Source organism: Lipotes vexillifer, unplaced genomic scaffold (genome assembly GCF_000442215.2).
Source record: "Lipotes vexillifer unplaced genomic scaffold, Lipotes_vexillifer_v1.1 scaffold306, whole genome shotgun sequence".
Lineage (NCBI taxonomy): Eukaryota > Metazoa > Chordata > Mammalia > Artiodactyla > Lipotidae > Lipotes > Lipotes vexillifer.
Window position 1 is genome coordinate 2,997,667 of NW_006789814.1, and position 21,683 is coordinate 3,019,349.

Genomic DNA, 21,683 nt, shown 5'->3' on the forward strand with positions numbered 1-21,683 from the left:
GGAGATGGGGCTGTCGTCTCCCTCCCCTGGCCTCATTAGCCAGGGCCAGGAGGCTGGACCAGCTGACCCGGGATTCTGAGGCCCCAGGTTGCCCTCTGATGCTCCGGCACGTTTCTCTTCTACATTCTGGTCTTTCTTCACACTCCACCTCATGAGGCAGGATGGGGCCCCATTTCCCCATGGCTCTGCCAATTCCAAAGGCCATAAGGGCCCCAGGATGGCTCTCCTTGCTCCAACATGACCCTCTGTGCATCCTGATAGGTGCAGACCCAGCATTTAACTTCTTTGTTCCTGGCCTGTTTGAAACCTCTCACCAGCTTTCAGTATCCATAGCAGAAAAAGAACGTGGCAGAAAGATAGAGACAGGCAGGGGAGAGGTAGAGAGAGACATACACTGAGGCCCCGAGACAGAGAGAAACCAAGCAAGAGGAGGCAGAAGGAGATAAAGATGAGAGAGACAGAAGGACAGAGACAGGGAGAGGAAGGGAGATGCCAATGCAAGGGACATGGGTTTGAGCCCTGGTCTGGGAAGATCCCACATGCTGCAGAGCAACTAAGCCCGAGCGCCACAACTACTGAGCCTGCGTGCCACAACTATGGAAACCCCCGCGCCTACAGCCCATGCTCTGCAACAAGAGAAGCCCCTGCAATGAGAAGCCTGCACACCGCAACGAAGAGTAGCCCCCGCTCGCCGCAACTAGAGAAAGCTCGCGCGTAGCAATGAAGACCCAATGCAGCCAAAAATAAATTTTTAAATTTTTAAATTTTATAAAAAGAAAGTAAGAGAAAAACCAGAGCCTAATAAAAATAAATAAATAAATAAGTGGTACAAATGAACTTATTTACAAAACAGAAATAGAGTCACAAATGAAAAACAAACTTATGGTTACCGGGGGGAAAGGGAGGGAGGGATAAATTGGGAGATTGGGACTGACATATACACAGTGCTATATATAAACTAGATAACTAGTAAAGACCTACTGTATAGCACAGGGAACTCTTCTCAATACTCTGTAATGACATATATGGGAAAAGAATTTTAAAAAGAGTGGATACATCTATATGTGTAACTGATTCACTTTGCTGTATAGCAGAAACTAATACAACATTGTAAATCATTTACACTCCAATAAAAATTTTTTTTAAATAATAAATAAAAAAAAAAGACATCAAGGGCTTCCCTGGTGGTGCAGTGGTAGAGAGTCCGCCTGCTGATGCAGGGGACAGGGGTTCGTGCCCTGGTCCGGGAAGATCCCGCATGCCGCGGAGCGGCTAGGCCTGTGAGCCATGGCTGCTGAGCCTGTGCGTCCAGAGCCTGTGCTCCGCAATGGGAGAGGCCACAGCAGTGAGAGGCCCACGTACCGAAAAAAAAAAAAAAAAGAAAAAAGACATCAAGGCAAAACTCCCAATCAATGCTTATGTGTCTTTAATTTCCTTTTTTCAACCAAAAAGAAACAGAAAAAGTTTCAGGCTTAGAACCTACTGGAGACAACAGATTCTAGCTAGCATTCTGTTAGTGTTTACTTTGCATTTAGGTTTGGAAACAGTTACTGGTTTTCTTTTAAAGACAGTGATGTAGATTTTTCCTTTTGAAATACATTTATTTATTTATTTATTTTTTAAACATCTTTATTGGAGTATAATTGCTTTACAATGGTATGTTAGTTTCTGCTTTATAACAAAGTGAATCAGCTATACGTATATGTATATCCCCATATCTCCTCCCTCTTGCGTCTCCCTCCCTCCCACCCTCCATATCCCACCCCTCTAGGTGGTCACAAAGCCCTGAGCTGATCTCCCTGTGCTATGTGGCTGCTTCCCACTAGCTATTTTACATTTGGTAGTGTATATATGTACATGCCACTCTCTCATTTCGTCCCAGCTTACCCTTTCCCCTCCCCACGTCCTCAAGTCTATTCTCTACGTCTGTGTCTTTATTCCTGTCCTGCCCCTTGGTTCTTCAGAACCTTTTTTTTTTTTTAGATTCCATATATATGTGTTAGCATACGGTATTTGTTTTTCTCTTTCTGACTTACTTCACTCTGTATGACAGACTCTAGGTCCATCCACCTCACTACAAATAACTCAATTTTGTTTCTTTTTATGTCTGGGTAATATTCCATTGTATATATGTGCCACATCTTCTTTATCCATTCATCTGTCGATGGACACTTAGGTTGCTTCCATGTCCTGGCTATTGTAAATAGAGCTGCATTGAGCATTGCGGTACATGACTCTTTTTGAATTAGAAATGCATTTATTTATGTATTTTATTTATTTATGATTGAAAAAAGAAAATTAGCAGGTAAATAATAGTACAGGTACTTTGGGAATATGGCAAGAATCATGAAAGTGGGTCTCCAATGTCTGGAGTCTTGGCAAACAGTGACATTTAAGTCTAAACTTCTCAGCCAAGATACCAGCCCTTCAGGCTCAAGTCCTGGCCCCACCCCATTGTGTTCTCCTCACCGGGCTCAGTCCCAGACTCCACCCACTCCCTGACTCTGCCCACTCCTTGACCCTGCCCAGGCCATGACTCTGCCCACTCCCTGACTCCACCCAATCCTTGACCCTGCCCAGTCCATGACTCCACCCACTCCCTGACTCCACCCAGTCCCTGATTCTGCCAGCCTTTTGAGCTGCTTATGGGTCCCTAAATACCTGGATGTCTCTAGCTTCTCTGCTTTTGCACATGTGGTATCCTCAGCTTGGAATTCTCATCCCCCCAACCCAACTTTGTCCATAATATCTGCTCCTATTGTTATGAAAACCCAGCTCAGACACTTTCTGGGGAAGCCTTCCCTGACCACCCCTCACCCAGAGTTAATGGCTTCCTCCTCTGTGTTACTGTGTATCCTTTTTGAACCTGCCCTGTTGCTCTTTACATTCTTTATTTTTTTACTGTATGTATTTACACAAAGCCGTGAGCAACTTGAAGGTAGTGACTGAGGCTTATTCATGTATTTTCCCTCTGTGCCTGGCATAGCATCAGACACAAGGATTTGTGAACCAATTTAAATTGAAACCTGGCTTTGTCCAAAGTGTGAATTCATATCTTCTATATTAGGTCTGCAAACTACAGCTGGAGGGCCAAATCTGGCCCACCACCGGTTTTTGTAAATAAAGTTTTATTGGAACACAGCCACAACCATTCATTTACACATTATCTATGCCTGTTTTCCTATGTAGTTGAGTAGTTGCAAGAGAGACCATATGACCCACAAAACCTAAAATATGTAGTATTTGACCCTTTACAGTAAATGTTTTCTAAGTGACAACAGGTCTGCTTGGAATAGGGGGAGGGTGGGGTAGTGCAGGGAGGCCCTGGGTGTGCGGGGGGCGGGGCATCAAGGTGGGAAGAGGGCTGGAAGCCACTGGGGGTGGACAGAGCACCCTCCTGGGGGTCCAGAGACTTGGCTTCCAGCAGTGGCTCTGCACCGACCTCCCCTGTGACCTTGGGTGAGGGACGCTGGGTGAGTGCACAATTTGGGGACATGTCCTTGCCCCCACAGGGATAACCGCGATGCTCAGCATGCTCTGGAGAGGGACCTCGAGGACAAAAACTCAGCCGAGTGCATCGATGAGAAGTGCCTTAACCTACGGAACACATCAGATTGCATCAGCTTCTTCCATGGCATGGAGAAAATTGATGGCACGTAAGTACCGGGCTGTCAGTCCTCACCTGGCCGTGCCCGAGGACAGCAGGGGTTTCTGGGTCTGATCCTGCTAAGGAAACGTAAAGAGGCATCGTGCACCAGTCAAGTGTGAGGCCGTGTGGTTGAGTGGGGATCCTGAGTTGCAAGCTACAGAATCCGATTCTGGCTAACTTAAGATGCAATTTACTGGAAGGCTGTTGGGCAGCCACTGGCTCCAGGGGAAGGCTGGAGGAGAGGTTCTGGCAGCCTGGAGGAGCCAGTGAGAGAGAGCTAATCGGCCTTGTTGTTGGAGCACCACTGTCTTTCCACGCTTGCCCCACTTCACCCAAGATCCAAATTCCAGCAAGAGAGGGCAAGATATTGGCTTGTGAGGGTCCCACAGCTGCTGCTGCTGAGGCACCTGGACTGGCAAGTCCACCAAACAAATTCCAAGAGGAATTTCCAGAAGGAGGAGGAATTCAAGTTTGGCTGGGAGAGCCAACTGATGCCTGCCCATGCTGGCAGTGGCTTAAGAGTGGATTCTGGAGCCAGGCTGTCTGGCTTCAAATCCAGCCTCCACATTAACCCTCGGGACAAAGGACTTAATTTCTCTGGGCCCCGTTTCATCACCTCTACCACTGGGATAAAAATAGCACCCACCTCCCAGAGTTGCTGTGAGTGTGGAAAGGTGGGCGTGTGAAGTGCTAGGCACAGAGCCTCGTGTCGGGGAATGACGACGGCTAACATTTATTGAGTGCTTGCTGTGTGACCTCATTTTCTCATCACAACAGCTATGAGGGTGGCGCCTCCTGTCTGCCTGGCACTGCCACAGGCACGTCCTAGCATCACGGAATTGCGTGCAGAACGAAGGCATGCTTTCCCCATTGGCAGTCCGAGGTCTGGGATAATGAGGGCTGGAGAGAGATGCTCTGGGTACATGCAGAGGGTGGGGTCTATCTTGGTCCCTTTAAAAAAAAAAATCTCTAGCACATAGCATTGTGCTTGGTACATAGTAGGTGTGCAATAAATATTTGTTGAATGAAAGAATGAATGAAAGGGGGAAGGGAAGGAGAGGAGAGAAGGAAAGGGAAGGTCTTCTTGGCCCACACCAGGGTCACTTTCTGGATTGTAGTAAATATGCAGGTGTTGAAAGGACCCTTTGGGGTTTCCTGTGATGACAGCTCCTGGGGACCCTTCTCTTCCTCCTGACAAGGTTGACTGCCCACGGCGCTGGCAAAGTGAACAAGACCTCCAGGGGGCCTAGTCCTCTCAGCCACAGCTGCCCACCTGGACAGGGAGTCTGGAAGTTTCCCTTCCCAAACAGATGCCTCCCTGAAAGCTGGGCAGCCAGGCTGGCTGGCAGAGACTCCGATTTCCGTGCCCAGGAGGGGTCTGCTGTTTAAAGTCCTCCATCCAGCGACTCCAGCTGGAAAGCCAGAGCTGCCATTTGTGACTAATTGCTCCCCAGGTGTACTAGCTCAGGGCTTTGTATGTGAGGTTTTCTTAAAGCGGGGCCATGTCTGGGCAGGTAACAGGACATTTGGAGACTCTGTGTTGCTGTATCTCTGTTCACCAAAGGTCTCACTGCCACGGATTAACCACTGATGATGAAGATGAAGATGAGAGCTGATGCCTTTTACCTGCTGTTTGCTATAGGTTGGGCCCTGTGCTGAGCGCTTCCACGGTCTCGTGAATAATAAACATTTATCGAGTGCTTACTATTGTCAGGTGCCGTGATAGGGGTTTCACAGTTGGTCAACAACCCTGGGGGTAGGTACCATTTTTATCCCCATTTTACAGAGGAGACTAAGACTCAGAGAGGTGCAGTGACTGGTCCAAGCTCACACAGCGAGTGGCAGAGCCACAGTCTGAGCCCACGTTGGACGCTGGGCCTGTGTTTTACCATAGCGCCTTCCTGCCTCCCCAGCAAAGCCTGGTGGGTCCTATGTTTTTAGAGGACACAGGCTCCAGAAAGCACGTTCCCCCTACTGAAGCACATCACCTGTGAGGAGACAGGCTGCCTCGGCAAATTCCCCCAGGGAGAGTGTGATTAAGCAGGTTGTTTTCCCTGGGGAGCTCAGCTGTCTGCTCCAGGGGAGGGCTTAGCGGCTGCTGCCCTTGACACTGACAGTGTCCCATTGAGCAGTGGGAGGTACCCTCAGAATAAATCTGCAGGTCACTCTCTGCTGTCCTTGGTGCCTCCTCATTCCTCTATTGACGGTGAGTAGCTGTGTGACCTTGGAAAAGAAGACACTTCACCTCCCTGAGCCTCAGGTCTTTGTTGGATGAAAGCTCTGGATCAGACTCAGTGCCCTCTCACATCTTTAGAACCTCTCCAGAGGCTTGATTTTAACTCCTGCAAAAGCCAGACAAAACAACCACATTTTGTATGTTTTTAAAAATATTTCTATTCACTATGTAATCTAAGTGTGCTTTAAAATGTCCTGAAAGAGACTTCTATTTCAGATGATTGAATCTCTTTTTTTCCTACTGCCTGAGAATAAAAATCTACTTTATTTTAAGAACTGGAGACTTCCCGGCTAGAAAAGACCTTGAAAAGTTATCTAATCTGGTTTATCCGGAGACTGAAGTCAGCTCAAAGAAGCATGTGTCTCTGTTTCTCAAAGGGTTCCCAGAGGAGAAAACTCCTGTACGATAGTTGATTGCTTATTGCCTGAATTTACATACTCGGCCAGGAAGAACTTTCTGTTCCCTAAACTGAATCCCTTATGTGTCACTGCCTCCAGGAAGCCTTCCCAGTCTGCCCTTTCCCTAGTTTGCCCTTTCCAATATAGCCCGAGCTCCATTTGTCCTCCCAGATCCATTCTCTAGCTGCCTTGCTGTGAGTCCTTTAGAGGAGCCTGCCCTCTACAAACTGCCTCTCCTGGGTCTTTGCCAACTGGTTCCCAGTTGGGTTCAACTGATAGGAGGGTCACCAACATGAGATGGAGGAGAAGTATGTTGGGGATTTATTCTACATGGCTCCCTCTCTTGCCTTTCACACCTGGGGTGGTGACAACTTCGTGCATTTGCTAGTCTATGAGCACCTCAGCGCTATCTAAGAATAAATTCCATTTATTTCCTTTTATGGCCCTGACTGACACGTAATGACCCACTCCATTTGTCTCTCTTCCATCACCCTGCTTCTAAATTCTTTCATAGAACATAACACAATGTGTGAACATCTTCTTTATTTATTGTCTATCTCCCCCGCCTCCCCCGGAAATTTATCACTATGAAGACAGGGATGTTGCCGATTCTATCCCAAGTGCCTAGAACAAGGCTTGGCATGTGGTAGGGGTTCAAAGAACATTTGTTGAATGAATAAGTCAGTGCAAGTAGCATGGCCACAGGCTCATCCCTGAATTGAAGGAGCCCTGCAGCCAGCATCATGCCCGATGCCCACTTCTTGGCCTGTCTCTGTGTTTTTGGTGATGGTGGAGGGAGTGTTAGAGAAAAAAGCTCTTTTGGGGAATTTCTCCTCTCCTACAACTCACCAAGTGCCCTTTCGGGAAACCAGCTAGTCTGCAGTTGCCTCATCTGTAAATGAGGTGTTTGGATCAGCTCAGTGGCTCTCAACTGGGGGCAATTGTGCCCCGTCCCCCAAGGGACATTTGGTAATGTCTAGAGACTTTTTTGATTGTCACAACTGGAGAAGCGTTAATACTGGCATCTAGTGGGTAGAGGCCAGGGATGCTGTTAAACATCCTACAGTGCACAGGACAGCCCCCTCCAACAGAGAATTATCCTGACCCAAATGTCAGAAGTGCCAAGGTTGGGAAACCCCGGATTCAGCCATCTCCAAGCCTGCTGGATACCTCCGACTCCTCGCCTGGTAAGTTCGCTCTCGTGCCTCTTGCAGGATCTCCGTGCCGGAGACGTGGGCCAAGTTCAGTAACGACAATATCAGGCACTCGCAGAACATGCAGGCCAACTCTGTCCAGCTGCGGGAGGAGGCCCAGAACCTCTTCGATGTGTTGTTGGATCAGATGTGCAAGCAGTTTACCAGCACCAATCTGGCCTTCCACGCCCGCGTCGCCGAGGTGACAGATGTGAAGAACAAGCTGCAGATGCAGCTGGCTAAGGTAAGCGAGATGTCTGTGAGGACCACCGTCCACGATGCCAGGCTCCCGGCCCTCGTCCTTGGGTCTCAGCAGCTTCTGGTCAAGCTGCCCGCCCCGCTGCTGCGCTGAAATGGTCCCAGCACCCCACGGTCTATGAGCCTGTCCACCCAAAAGGGGGCAGAAGCTGTGAGCTTCCTTTAGGGGATTCCAGCATCTTGCGGGTAAATCTTCCTTGCTCACTGGATGATGGAGCTTGGAGCTTGGCCTGGCTGTCACAGCAACACCCAAAGGTGTTGCCGATGGCCCCCAGGTCTCTTTTCTCCATCTGAGCGCATGTGGCCAAGCGTGACCAACGAGGGTGGGTGCCAATATCGGAGCCCCAGGGAACGGGTCTGAGCAGGTCTTTTGCGCCCACATCAGCATCTTTGGAAATATAACCTCTTGACCTTCAAAGCCTTCAAAAGCATCAGGAGGGGTGGGGTGCTTTTTGAATTTGAGGAGCGGGAAGGACAGCCTAATCCTGCCACCATCTCCTGCTGTTCCCACACTGACATGCCCTTTTCCTGCTCCTGTATTTGAACACGTCATGCTGTTTCCCACCCCTGGGGGAGTCCTCTCTGCGTGGAATTTATACTCTGCTCAATTTAGAGCACCTACTGGGTGCCAGATGCTGTACTAAGGACTGGAATGAAAAGAGGAGTCACACAAACAGTCCCCTGGTGTCTGTCCTCAGGGGATTTATATTCTGGTCGGGGAGCAGTGGTGGCTGCACAATTTGTACACAGGAAGGACTTAGGGATGACAATCTGGTTGGAAGTGGGTGGGGAGACAGGGGGCTAGTCTTGAACCTGAACTTGCAAAACAGTACCCCTTTTTACTGTTTATATATTTGGGGAGGTTTAGTGGGCTGCAGGCAGGGTTTAATGGAAATTAGAGGGGCAGTCTAAGCCCACCCACATAGGCCACCCTTTGGCCTGGGGTATGGAGAGACAGATAAAACAGAAGTTTCTCTAAAATAATTGCAAGGTTGTGATAAGTGTTAATGAGAGGAAGCAAGGAGATTCGCCAGAGATTCTCCTGGAGTTCTTACACCAGGTAGATAGGACAGGCAGGTGACATTGACATTAAGAGCAGAGGATAAGGAGTGAGGCAGCCAAAGGATGGGGTGGGGAGAGTGCTCCCAAGAGGATGAATGTGGGATGAGGCTGGAGGAAGGAGCAGGCACGGGGACCTCCTGCGGATTCTTTCTTTCTTTCTTCCCCCCTTCCTTCCTCCCTCCCTTCCTTCCTTCCTTTCCTTCCTTCCATCCTTTCCTCCCTTCCCTTCCCTCCTTCCCTTTCCTTCCTTCCTTCTTTCTTTCTTCCTTTCCTTGAAAAATCATTCTATTATTGTGATAAAATATACATAACAAAACATTTGCCATTTCTTAGTCTGTTCGCGCTGCTATAACAAAAATACCATAGACTGGGTGACTTATAAACAACAGAAATTTATTTCTCACACTTCTGAGGACTGGGAAGTCCACGATTGGGGTACTGGGAGATGTGGTGTCTGGTGAGAACCCGCTTCTTGGTTCATGGATGCTGTCCTCCCCCTGTGTCCTCACATGGCAGAGAGGTGCGGGAGCTCTCTGAGGTCTCTTTCATAAGGGCACTAATCCCATTGATGAGCTGATGACCTAATCACCTCCCATAGACCCCCACCTCCTAATACTGTCAAAATGGGGATTGGGTGTCAGTATCTGAGTCTGGGGGGACACAGACATTAGGTCCATAGCAACCATTATTAAGTGTAGAGTTCTGTGTTATGTATCTTCACATGTGGTGCAAATGTCAACACCATCCATCTCTAGAACAATTTTTCATCTTCCCAAAGTGAAAAGAGCCCTGTGTTTAAACTTTGTACTCATTAAACAATGACTCCCCATTCCCCTCTCCCCTGGCAACCACCAGTTCTAATTTCTGTCTCTATGAATTGACTAGGTACCTCATATAAGTGGAACCATACAGTATTTGTCCTTTTGTGTCTGGCTTATTTTACTTAGCACAGTGTCTTTAAGGTTCATCCATGTTGTAGATCACATCAGAATGTCCTTCCTTTGTAAGGCTGAATGATATTCCATGGATGTATATACCACATATCCATTCATTCCTCCATGGACGCTTGGATTGCTTTCGCCTTTTGGCTGTTGTGCAAGTGTTTTCTTTTAATGAGGCATTTCCTATAGTGGATCAAATACAGTTCATTGTCAAGTTTTACCACATGAGTCTGAGGCCTGGAGGTGACTTGGGGACTCCTTTGCAAGTCCTTTGGTGGGACTTGGTGGCTGGTTTCTCATCTGTGAAACAAGGAGTAAGAATTCCTACTTGGTGATGATAGTGTAAGGATTAGTGAGTTGATCTCTGCGGAGCTGTTAGTGCTTCGCACACAGTAAACACTCAGTAAAAGGTAACTGTAAGTATTAATATTATTGATGGAGAGAAAATGGATCTTCTGGGTGGGGTGGGGTGCATACCCTTTTCCCTATCCTCATTTCTCCACAGAAGTTTTGAATTATTACTAGCAGCTTCATCACTGCTGATCACAGAGTTTTTGCTACCACGTGGATTTTTATTAATAGTCATTATTTAATAACCAGCTGCTTTGCAAATAAGTGAGCACCCATTTGAAATGCACCAGACCCCAACATGACACGACTGACATTTCACTTGTCTTCTGGTTGGTGACCATCTCACATAGTGTTTTTCTAAGATAGTAAAGGAAAGAGTTGATATAATGAAAATAAATATATAGCAACCATTCCACCTTTCAACAGTTTGCTTTAGTTGGAGGATTTGAAATGCTCTCTTTAAAATTTCAACTGTTAATTGTTGAGCTTGGCCTGATTCCCCTTGGCAAGAGGCATTTCTGGAAAATTCTAGGCCCCCATCCCTACCTGTGCCGCAAAGCAATTATTGCCCAGGTGGTCATAGGAATCCACTTTGAAAGGCCAGGTCTCCACAGTTCCCCAGGCAGACTTTGAATGCCCCAGTGGTTTAGGGCTGCGTAGACAGCCTTGGCTGTCTTGGTCATGTTCACCATGATCCTGGGGTTCTATCCCCAAGGCCATACCCCAAGCCTTGTAACTTGTCCTGGGTCCTCACACTTTGGGGCCTTGGGGTATCGACCAGTCATACTGACCACTGCTTAAAGAAGGTCTGGTGACCTCTTTGGGCTGAATCAGTTGATAGCCACAGAGTGCATGGCTCCTGAGAACCAGGGGCCCAGGGCGGGGTGGGAGGTGGGGGAGGGGCGTGTCTCCCGATAAGCATAAGTACCCTGCATCCAATTGCCCCGTCCAAGGTGCCTTTTAGTGGAAGACTCAATGTGGAGGGCAAGGACCCGGGGGGAGGGGGCACGGGGGCGGGGGTGCTGCTACAGCATAGCCCTTACTCTACACTTGTGGGAGCGAGGCCCCAGCAGGGAAAATGACGGTAGGTGTGTTACACGGACACAGCGTTAATATCACCGAATCCCACAGTGAGAAAGTTATTCCATCTTCAGTCCTTTTTCAATCCTTGTGATGCTCTCAAGAGGAAAGTCTTGATCGCATACTAGACGGCCTTCCTCACCTCTTTAACCCCGTCTGATCTCCCTTTAAAACTGGGAGCGCCGGCCTCAGGCTGAGAGCTTTGGGCAGGCAGCGGTATCCAGCCAGAGTTTCAATCACATGGTTTTACATTCATCTTGTTCGTGCATTTTTATGGTCATTTCCATTATGGCAAATGATGCTGATTTTCCACTGATAATAGTGATATAAAGTTTTATTTTTAAGCAAATGCATTTAAGGTTTTCTTTTCGTTTTTTTGTTTTTTAAAAAGCCAATTGACTTGAAAAGATTGTTAATCATGTCACAAGTGGTGTGAGGGGATATGGCCATAATGGTAAGGATGGTAGGTGAAAACCTGACTGTCGAAGAGCAAAGTAGACCTGTGCATCTCAAATATTACTTTGTGTGCAGTAATCACCCATGTTACCTGGAGATTGCATCGAAATGCAGATTCTGATTGAGCAGGTCTGGGGTTGGGCCTGAGCATATGCATGTTGAACAGCCTCAGGAAGTTGCCAATACCACCGGTGGGAGGTAAGGCAGAGTGCAGGTTGTGAAGGGAGTTGGCTTTGACAAAGAAGCTGTCTCCTTCTCTTCTTTCCCTCCTCCTTCCTGCCTCTCTCTCCCAAACTCAAAATATTGGGGGGACCAAATCCTTCCAAAAGGGAGGCCACAGTCATCCAATTCTAACCAGATTTTCTCTAATTGCATTTTGCTTCCAAGCTTCCCAGCCAAGCCCAGCCATTCCTCCCTCGAGGGATCAGGCCCACTCAGCCCATCACATAGATCTTCCCCGCCCCGGACTTCACAGATGAAAACACCCCTCTGGGATTTCTGCCGCCCCTCCCGGATGCATGCCCTTGAATCAAAATCTCATTTTTCCATCTCGGTTATTAATGTGGTCGGGGCAAATGACGTTAGATGCTGGGGAGGATAAGCCAGAAGCGCAGCCTCGACTGGGTTGTCGGAGAGATGAGTCGGATTTCTCTGCTTCCTCTCAATAGCACACCGCCCCCTGCAAGCTGTAGGCTTTCTTGTAGCAAACAGGAGCCAACTTTCACCCTACTGCCTCCTCCACCTGGAGCTCCAACCATCTCAGTTGGTGGCTTTCACTTGCAGATGCTTCCAGAAGCTTCCAGGGGCTCAATCCCAAATTCTGGAGTCCACTTAGATGCTCCTCTTTCTCTCCCACCTCACATCCCCTCCACCAGCAAATCCTGTAGGTTCTACTTTCAGAATCTCCTCACTCCTCATTCCCTCCTCTGCTTCTGCCATGCCCCAGGCCTCTACCATCTCTTGCCTGGACCATTGCTGTGTTCTCCTAATGGCTCTGTTTGCTTTTGATACAGCCAACTGTTTAGCTGGCGGCTTGTTGAGAGGGCATTCGATACTTGAATAGGCCGACTAGACTGACAGAAAAGTTCAATTGCTTGAGGTTTTTCAGAAAACCTTGAGAGTTTAGCTGGAGAATGCAGATGACAGGCTCTCTCTGCTGGTGTCCACGGGTCACCATCTTCACCGTGGCCAGGCCTGTCTGCACCACTGCTGTCATGAGAATTTCTCAGCACCCCTCACCTTTGCAATGGCCGCACCTCCCCAAATGCATGGAGCTCAGTGAAGTCTAAGGTAATGCAGACGGACTGGTTTTTAAATCAGGGGATAAACACTTGTAGTCCAGGGGTTAAAGTCGACCCACCTATTATTTGGCCTCTCACATTTTTCTTTTAACAGCTCTGTTTTTACTTGACACATAATTAACTGTACATATTTCAAGTGTAGAATCTGAGAAGCTTTAACACATATATGTCATGAAGCCACCACCTCAATCAAGGTAGTGAACATATGAAAAGGTTTCCTTATGTCTTTTGTCATCTCTCCCTCCCTCATTTCCAACACAACCACTGATCTGCTGTCACTGCAGATTAGTTTGCATTTTCTAGAACAATTACATAAAGGGCACCATACCCTATCCATTCTTTTTTCATTAGTCTTCTTTCACTCAGCGTAGTCGAGATTCCTAGTTTGTTCCTTCTTATTCTTGTGTCTTGTATGTCTTGTATGGATACCGTATTGCAGGTATACACCCCTGGTACGTATCGTATCCATACACCACAATTTGTTTATCCATTCACTTGTCGATGGACATTAGGGTTGTTTCCAGTTTGGGGCTGTTACCAATAAAGCTACTATGAACATTCACATACATACCTTTCTATGCATTCTCAGGTTTTTTTTTTTTTTTAATATCTTGATAAAAAATGGAGATTTTATCTAGAAGTTCAGATTTCTAGAATCTCTGGAAAAATGGGTGGCTCTAGCAACTCCGAGCCCACTTTCCTACAGGGGAGCAACCAACAGGAGTTGAATGGCCACAGCCCCTCGTTGGGCAGGGCCCGGGCCCTCCGATTGGCTCAGTCCCCATGGTCTTCCCTCACGGCCCCCTTTGCGCATTTGCATCACCTGCCTGGTCCCAGCAGGCTTGTACCTTGGCACGTTCTGCTCTTTGCATCGGAGGAAATGCAAGAAAGCAGCCAGGCCTGGATAGGATTGTAGGGAACCCAGAGGGGCTCTGAGTTTTCCCCTTGAAAGGTTTTGCTTTTACTCTGAAGTTTCTTTGGGGTTTCGACTTCCAATTGGTAATTAACACCAGCAGAACCTCTCCTGCCCCAGGAGGCAGTGCCAGGGCAGGAAGGCGTGTGTCTGTGGGGTGAGGGCCCGCAGTCACCATCTGAGGGCCCCAGCACCTGCCGCCAGCCCCTCTGTTTGTCCAACGAGGCCTGGAACCCGTGGTGGAGTGGGAAAAGCTTTTGTGCTTTGCAAGCAGTCGGATCCCTTCCAGCACCAGTGCCCGCAGACAAGCTCCGGACGGCTCGTCTCTAAAACCAGCCCAAGGGATGTGGAGCCAGCCTGCCTGCCTCTGGTGAGGAGGGGCCGGGCCAGGCCTTAAACACCATTGCATCCTAGTGAGAAAGTTCTTGTTTCAAGTTCCCTCCATCAATCCTCCCAACAGTGTCGAGGAACAAGGCTTGATGTGACGCTAATCTGTCTTTGCCATCTCTCTTTTGTTTGGGAATCCCCCTTTCCAGCCAGGCCTCAAAGCCTCAAGCTGGCACTGAACCTTTGAAAGACAACAGAACCAAGAATCAAGGTCGGTCTTTCCATCTTCTCTACTGTGATGGTACTTTCTATCAATGGCAAGAGATAACCATAATCATTTTCCATGTGCGGCAATGATATAAAGATGCCATTTCAAATACATTTGTTCAAGGCTGAGAGAGGAGTTGATTTGAAGAAGTAGACTAAATAATTGTTCAGACATGCTTGGGTGTGTGGGTGTGTAGAGGGTTTCCAAGGTAACCTTCAGGAAAGGCCTCGGGGCTGTGTTCAGTAGGTCTCTCTGCCTGATGCTCACCTTAGTACCAAGAGGAATCAAAGGCTCCCTGGTGTCCTGTAGGCTCAGGTCTCATCACTGTACTTGGGAGGTATGGTCCTGGGGACACCCGGTTGAGGGGTCCACAAGAGCTCAGATACGGGCAGTTCTGAGGGCTGTGAAATGGTGGGATGATGGGGCGGGGGTGCTGGGTCACCGCTGTCTGTCCACGGTGACACTGTGCCAAATGAGAGAGAAGCGGCTGGGATCAGGCAAACAGGGCCAAGGTCCAGAGCTGGGAAGGCAGCCAACAAATGCAGGATGCTGGAGGGACCAGACAGCAGAGGGGGCTGAAAATGAGCGTGGGTCAGCATGGCCCGGGTAGGAGCTGAGGACAGTGCAAATGAGGTCGTTTTGAGCTCACTTTGTGGACCACTGATACTCAAGGAAGCTATTACTGCCCTCTGCAGTTGGTGTTAGCCAATCATATGCTTTGACTGGAAGCCCTGGATGGGGCAATCACTGGGATTGGTTGCTGCTGAGACAAGAAGAATATAAAATGTAAGCCTGGTGGAGGCAGAGGGTTGCCTTGGTACCTCCTGGGTATGGGTGTGTCCCAGCAGTCTCCTAGTTTCTTCCAATTTGTGACTTGTTCACTTTTGGGTCCTCAGCTCCTTGCCTACTCAGGACCCGCTGCCCAGCCTCACCTATACTCCTGGCTTTCACATATGCTTGCCTCATCCTGGTCCAGATTCCTCTTCCATCTTGACACCCTCCTCCCACATGTCAGCCCCATAGTGCAGTGCTGATGGCTGGGTTCAATTCTGGCTCTAGCATTTCCTGGCCATGTGACCAAGATCAGATTGCCCCACCTCTCTGTACCTCAGTTTCTCCCTCTGTCAAATGGGAGCAATAATGGTTGGCAAATATTTGCTCTGAGAATAAGAGCATCCACACTGGACTGGTCACCTTGTAAGTGCTCAATGACTGTTAACTATAAAAATGGTAAAAAAAAAAAACAAAAACAAAAAAAAAACAACAACAACCCAAAAACCAAAACTGTGGTCTGATTTATAACCTGCTGATGGGGAGGGACAAGCAAAGTGACTGAAAGAATATGGCCTCTGGAATCAAAAGACCAGGGTTGAATTTGGTAAAGTAACTCCTCTGATTCTCGGTTTCCTAACCTCTGAGAGAGGAATAATCCTGCGAGGATTGAAAGAAAAGGTACAGCTAAGCAGTTCTCAACCCTCTCACACTGGAATCACCCTGATCTCTAGGAATTCTGATTTAATTGGCTGGGGTGTGGCCTGGGCATCCAACCTTTTAAACTCCCCAGCCAAGGTTGAGAGCTAAAGGTTCAGAGTTCAGACCAGTGGTTCTCCAGGTATGGTCCCTGGACCAGCATCATCAGCATACCCTGGGAACTTGTTAGAAGGGCACATTCTTGGGCCCCATCCTGGACCTTCTGAATCAGAAACTCTGGGGTCCAGCCATCCGAGTTTTAACCAGTTCTCCAGATGTGCCTCCCAGGTATAGACATGCAACAAATATTTTCTAATTTCCTCCCTCCTCCCTCCCTCCCTGAGAGGTATTTACTAAGCACATCCTGTGTGCTAGACTCTGAATTAGGAGCTGGGGGTACAATGATCCCTGCTCTCAGTGGGGCTTATGTTCTAGTGGGAGAGACCAATTTAAAAAAAATAAGTAAATACATGATTAATTATAAATTGTGATAAGCATTGAGAAGAAGAGCCTCGGGGGCCTGAGCTAGTAGATTTCCATGAATTTTCACAGAATCATACAAGTGTCCTCTCTAGCAGGGAGCCCCCACCCCTCCAGGACTTTCCAGAGCCCTCCAGGACTTTCAGGACCCCTGACCCCAGATGACCTCTGAGCAACTGATATTTGTATTGGCCTGGCGTTGTCTGAAGGCAGCTGGCCGCCTCTGGACAGAAACAACTGCGAGCAGGGTTGACTCAGCCTCTCTCCTCCAGAGTTGTAATCCTCACCCGGGCTGAATTTACTCCCCGGTGGCATTTGCCGATGTCTGGAGACATTTTGTTTGTTACAACTTGCGGGGGGCAGCGTGCTGCTACCAGATAGATAGTGGGTAGAGCCCAGGGAGGCTGCTAAACACTGCAACGCACGAGGCAGCCTCCCGCAACAAAGAAGTTGTGGCCCCAAATGTCAGGAGTGCCGAGTTTGACTGTTAACTATAAAAACGGAAAAAAAAAAAAAAAAAAAGGCTCTGGCACTCTCACGCACTGCATTTCTGGCCAAGTCCCTCTGGAGCCTTCCTCATCTAGTTCTTGCCCCTGGGCTTGGCTGCGCTTGAAAATCTTCCACCGTTTGACCAAAAAACAGGATTCCAAGCTGCCTTCCTAAGCTGGGGAGCCGCACTGAGCCAGGCATCTCCTTGGAAACCCCTTGGCTTCATGCAATTTGGAAAACAATAAATTTGCAAGCTTGCACAAAGCATCCAGAAGCCCAAAGCCGGCTGGAACTGCTAAATCGGTTTTTTCCCTCCACATCAAAAATAATTTCCCGGCCCTAGAGAAAGCCTAGAAGCTTTCTCTACTGTCACAAGACAAGATGCAGGCAGATAGTTTTATATGGCCTACAACTCTGCCAAACACATTCCCCCTTTCAAAGGCTTTGGGTGGATTTCTACTCCAGCCAGGAATATCAGCGCCCTTTTCCACTGAGCCGAGGTTGGTTTCGTCCGAGGCAGACCTGGCAAGTGCTCTTCACACCCTATTCAAGACCAGAGACCATTTCCAGCTCAGACCTCACCCTTTCCCCACTCTGGGGACCCCAACAAGGTCTGAGGGTGGATGATCACGGTCTAGTTTGCCATCCGATTACAAGTAGCAGGAGAGAGAAAAAAAATTCACCATCACCACAAAAGACATATTAACCTTACTCTGTGCAGGCAGAGTTCTAAGTGCTTTTCTAACATTAACTCATCTTCCCTCCTACAACCCCATGAAGAAGGGATTACTATTAGTCCCATTTTACAGATGAGGAAACTGAAGACAAGTATTTTCCTAAAGCCCCCCACCCCCACCCACCGCAGCAAGTAAATGGCAGAGCCAGGATTTGAATCTAGGTGTTCCACTCTAGAGTTCATTCTTTAAGTTAATGTGAACATCTCCCCGACTCCCACCACCACAGCCTAACGACAACAACAATAATAATAACCACTAGATCGGTGGCCTTCCAACGGACAGTTTTATACCCCAAGGACATCTGATAACGTCTACAGACATTTTTGGTTATTATAACTTGGTAGGGGGTGTTACTGGCATCTAGTGGGTAGAGGCCAGGGATGCAGCTAAACATCCTACAGTGCATAGGACAGCCCCACAGTAGAGAATAATCCAGCCCCAAATGTCAATAGTGCCAAGACTGAGAAGCCTTGGTCTCCTGGCATTAAGGTTTGACTTAAAAAAATAAAAAGAAAGGATAAAAGGTAGAAGATAGGTAGATGGATGGATACATGGATGGATACATGGATACATGGATGGATGGATGGGTATATGGATGGATACATGGATGGATGGATGGATGGATAGATGGATGGATGGATGGGTAGATGGATGGATAGAAAGTGCTGAGGTCTATAGAGTGCCTGTTAGGTGCCAGCCAGTGTGCTAAACATGGGGTACCTAAATCAATCCTTGCAGTCACCCTCTGAGGTAGATGCTGTTATTATCTCCATTATACAGATGGGGAAACTGAGGCTCAGAGAGGATTGGCAATTTGCCAAGGCCACATGCTTAGTCCTGTGCTGCTGGCATTTGAACACAGGCTGGAGGCCCCTCCTGATTTTAGGGGCTGCCCCTCCTCCCTTGGCACACCCCAGCCATTACTAGTGCTCCCCATTTGTATACTCTTGTGAACTCGTTCCTTCTGTGTCTCTCCATCCTGCCTTGGTGTGGGCCCTCCTGCCTCTCAGTTCCCCACTGGCCATCTTCTTCCCTCCTTTGTCCCCTCTGTCCACCCTCCAAATGGCAGCCGGAGAGATTTGCCTCAAACTGCAAACATGACCATGTCCTGCTCTAAAACATTAATGTGACTGCAAGCACCTGAGCGTTTTGTTAAAATGCATAGTACTTTCGTAGATCTGGGGTAGGGCCTGAGAGTCTGCATTTCTGCCAAGCGCTCAGAATCCAGTGATGCTGGTCTACAGACCACACCTTGAGTAGCAAGGAGCTAGAGAAATTGTTCTCTCTGAACGTGGGAAACCTCGGAGGCGCAGCAGCCTTGTGTGCGCTGGGCTGCTTAGAGGGACCAGGACTTCCTCTGTGAGGGACTACAGTGGGGGCCTCAAACTACCAGCCCCAGGGCCAAAGCTGCACCCCGCCCCCACCTGTTTCTGTAAAGTTTTACTGGAACACAGATCCTGCCATACATTTACGTATTGTCCGGGCCTACTTCTGCACTGCAGTGGCCAAGTTGAGCAGGTGTGACAGAAACCATACGGCTCCTAAAGCCTGAAATATCTACCACCCAGACCTTTACAGAAAAACGTGTCCACTGTCTACAGCATCTTCAAAAGACTCCGGAAGGCTGAGTGTTAGGGACTCCCAGCCATCTGAGGGGGGTTGACTTGAAGACTTAAAATCACACACACACACACACACACACACACACACACAGAGCCATACCTGCGGCTAACAGCTCTCAGGCCGGATCTCAGAGGCAGTGGCTCCGGGCACGCGGGGCTGATGGGTGATGGGTTAGAGCATGTACGTGGTCCGGGAGCACTTGCAGTGCCCTAGCCAGTGAGGAAGACACTGGATGAGGAAATTGGGCCTCTCCCCACACCCCAGGGCTCCGAGTGGGGTGTGAGCGCCGCAGCTGGTTTGCACTGGGGCTTAGACAGGACCCTAGTCTCCTGACTTCCTGCCCAGGGCTCTTACCTCCAAGAGCCTGCATGGAGGCCGCTGTGGCTGGGAATCTGCCCGGAGCGGAGCGGGTAGGGGTTGTTAACAGAAAGGCCTTTGGTTCCCCAGGCTGGTGGGGGGATGGGGGGATGTGGCCCACCTTCTGCCTTGAGCTGACTCCCCTCTGAGCCACATTCCAGAGGCTGAGAAAGAGGACGTTCCTTCTCCATTGCGCAGGTGACCCCTGCCTTGACCCCTTACGCCCAGAGAAGTGGGTTAATGGAGGTTGACCCTGAGCCCTGGACTAGAGGTCTGAGGGAACTGGAGCTGCCTCTGCAAAGACAAATTCTGTCAAACGAATCTGAGTTTCTTCAGATTGCCTGACATTAAAAAGAAAAAAAAAGACCAACGATCACAGAGGAAAAATCTCCTAACAGACTGAACGTTGCAGGATGGGAGTTGAGGGTAGGGTGGGGAGGCAGGACACCCCATGGCATATGCCAGCACTGGACTAAGCACTTCATACACGTTATTTCATTTAATCTGCACAGTAACCTGGTGAGTGGGTTGTTATTGTCGTACTGGCTTTACAGACAAGAGAACAAGCGCCCTGCACAGTGTCTGGCCCCATAGAAGGGGCTACTGAGTGAAGGGCTCAGCAGATATTGAATGCATGATTGCAAGAGGCACAGAGAGGTTAAGTGACCCATTGAAGGTCACACAGCGGGGAAAAGCAGGAGCTGGAATTTGAACCTAGATCTGTGTGATCACGGAGGGACTCAGTGAGCTGAAGTGACCTGCCCTCCCCACGGCCCCATGCACGGTATGTGGGAGGCTTAGAATAGTCTGGCAACCTTGACTGGCAGGCAGCCTGCAGCACACAGAGCCCAGAGCTAGGGCCTGGGGAGGGGAGTGAGGTGACCCTTGCACTCCCACCCCCTCCTTCCCAACTGAGTTCCAGCTTCTGGCCAAGGCTGCTGAGACTCCTCCCATGGGGTGACCCCCTGGGCCAATCCCACAGCGGCTCGCCCAGCTGCTCCGGTGAGCCAGCCTGTGCCCTGCCCCAGGAGCAGCTTTCCCCCTACTTCCTTGATTTTGTGGGAGCAGAAAGGCTAACATCCCTGGGGACTCTGGGAGAGGGGGCTTCTGGGGCTCAGGGCAGCCCTTCCCCAGCTTAGGGACTGGGGAGAGAGGAAGAGAGGAAAGGAGGGAAAGAGATCTCCAGCTGGCCAAGGAAAGATGGGAGAAGGGGCAGGATGACTTCCTCGTGGCACTTTCCAGGGTGTGTTTGTGGGAGAAACACACACACACAGGTACACGCTTGCTTTGGGAAGAGCAGAACTTGGTACCAATGCTTTTCAAGTTACTGCAAATGAGTGTGAGTGTCACCAGCTTTGTGTGCCCGCAGTGAAGGGGTTTGTACACTTGCTAAGATTTCCAAGAGCTCCTTCCCCCAGGCCTGGCACTAATGGCCTCACCTCTACTCTATGGAGTGGGAATGGCTATGATCTCCATTTTACTAGAAAGGCTCAGACAGCCTAGGACACTTGCCTAAGGTCACCCAGCTTGGATGTGCTGGGGCTGGGATTTGGAGAGACTCAGGCCGTCTAGTGCCAACGTCTGTGCTCTCTTCTTAACCAAACACCCCATGGTGTGTACTGGTCCATCCAGGGAGGAAGTGCTCATTAAGCACCTACTAATTGGTCGATATACACAAAGCCCTTAGCAAAATGCCTGGCACACAGTAAACACTATTTTAAGTGTTAGATGATATTGTTGTTGCTATTATTATTATTATTACTGTGTCCCAGGCATTGATAGGTTTAGGCACTGGGGATTCAGCAGTGAGTAAAACAAAAATCCCTCCCCACGTGGAGCTTACTCTCTGGTGGGGGATGATGAACAATATTAATGAGTAAAGCTCAGTATGACAGAAGGTGTAAGGACTATAGAGAAAATAAAGCAGGGTTTGGACAATTGGGAGTGCTGGCCGGTTTGGGGGTTGTAATTTTAGGGGTTTTTTTGGCTGCGCCACGATGCTTGTGGGATCTTACTTCCCCGACCAGGGATTAAACCCGGGCCTTTGGCAGTGAAAGTGTAGAGTCCTAACTATTAGACCACCAGGGCATTCCT

General features: G+C 48.9%; 1 protein-coding gene across 1 annotated transcript in view; it reads left to right on the forward strand.

Annotated features, from left to right (window-relative positions):
• Nucleotides 1-21,683, forward strand: part of TEKT5 (tektin 5) — a 38,798-nt gene that overhangs the window by 6,664 nt on the left and 10,451 nt on the right. Inside the window, exons 4-5 of the mRNA XM_007462833.1 lie at nucleotides 3,513-3,656; nucleotides 7,498-7,720. Of these exons, the coding sequence (XP_007462895.1) occupies nucleotides 3,513-3,656; nucleotides 7,498-7,720 (367 nt within the window). The remainder of the gene's footprint in view (nucleotides 1-3,512; nucleotides 3,657-7,497; nucleotides 7,721-21,683) is intronic.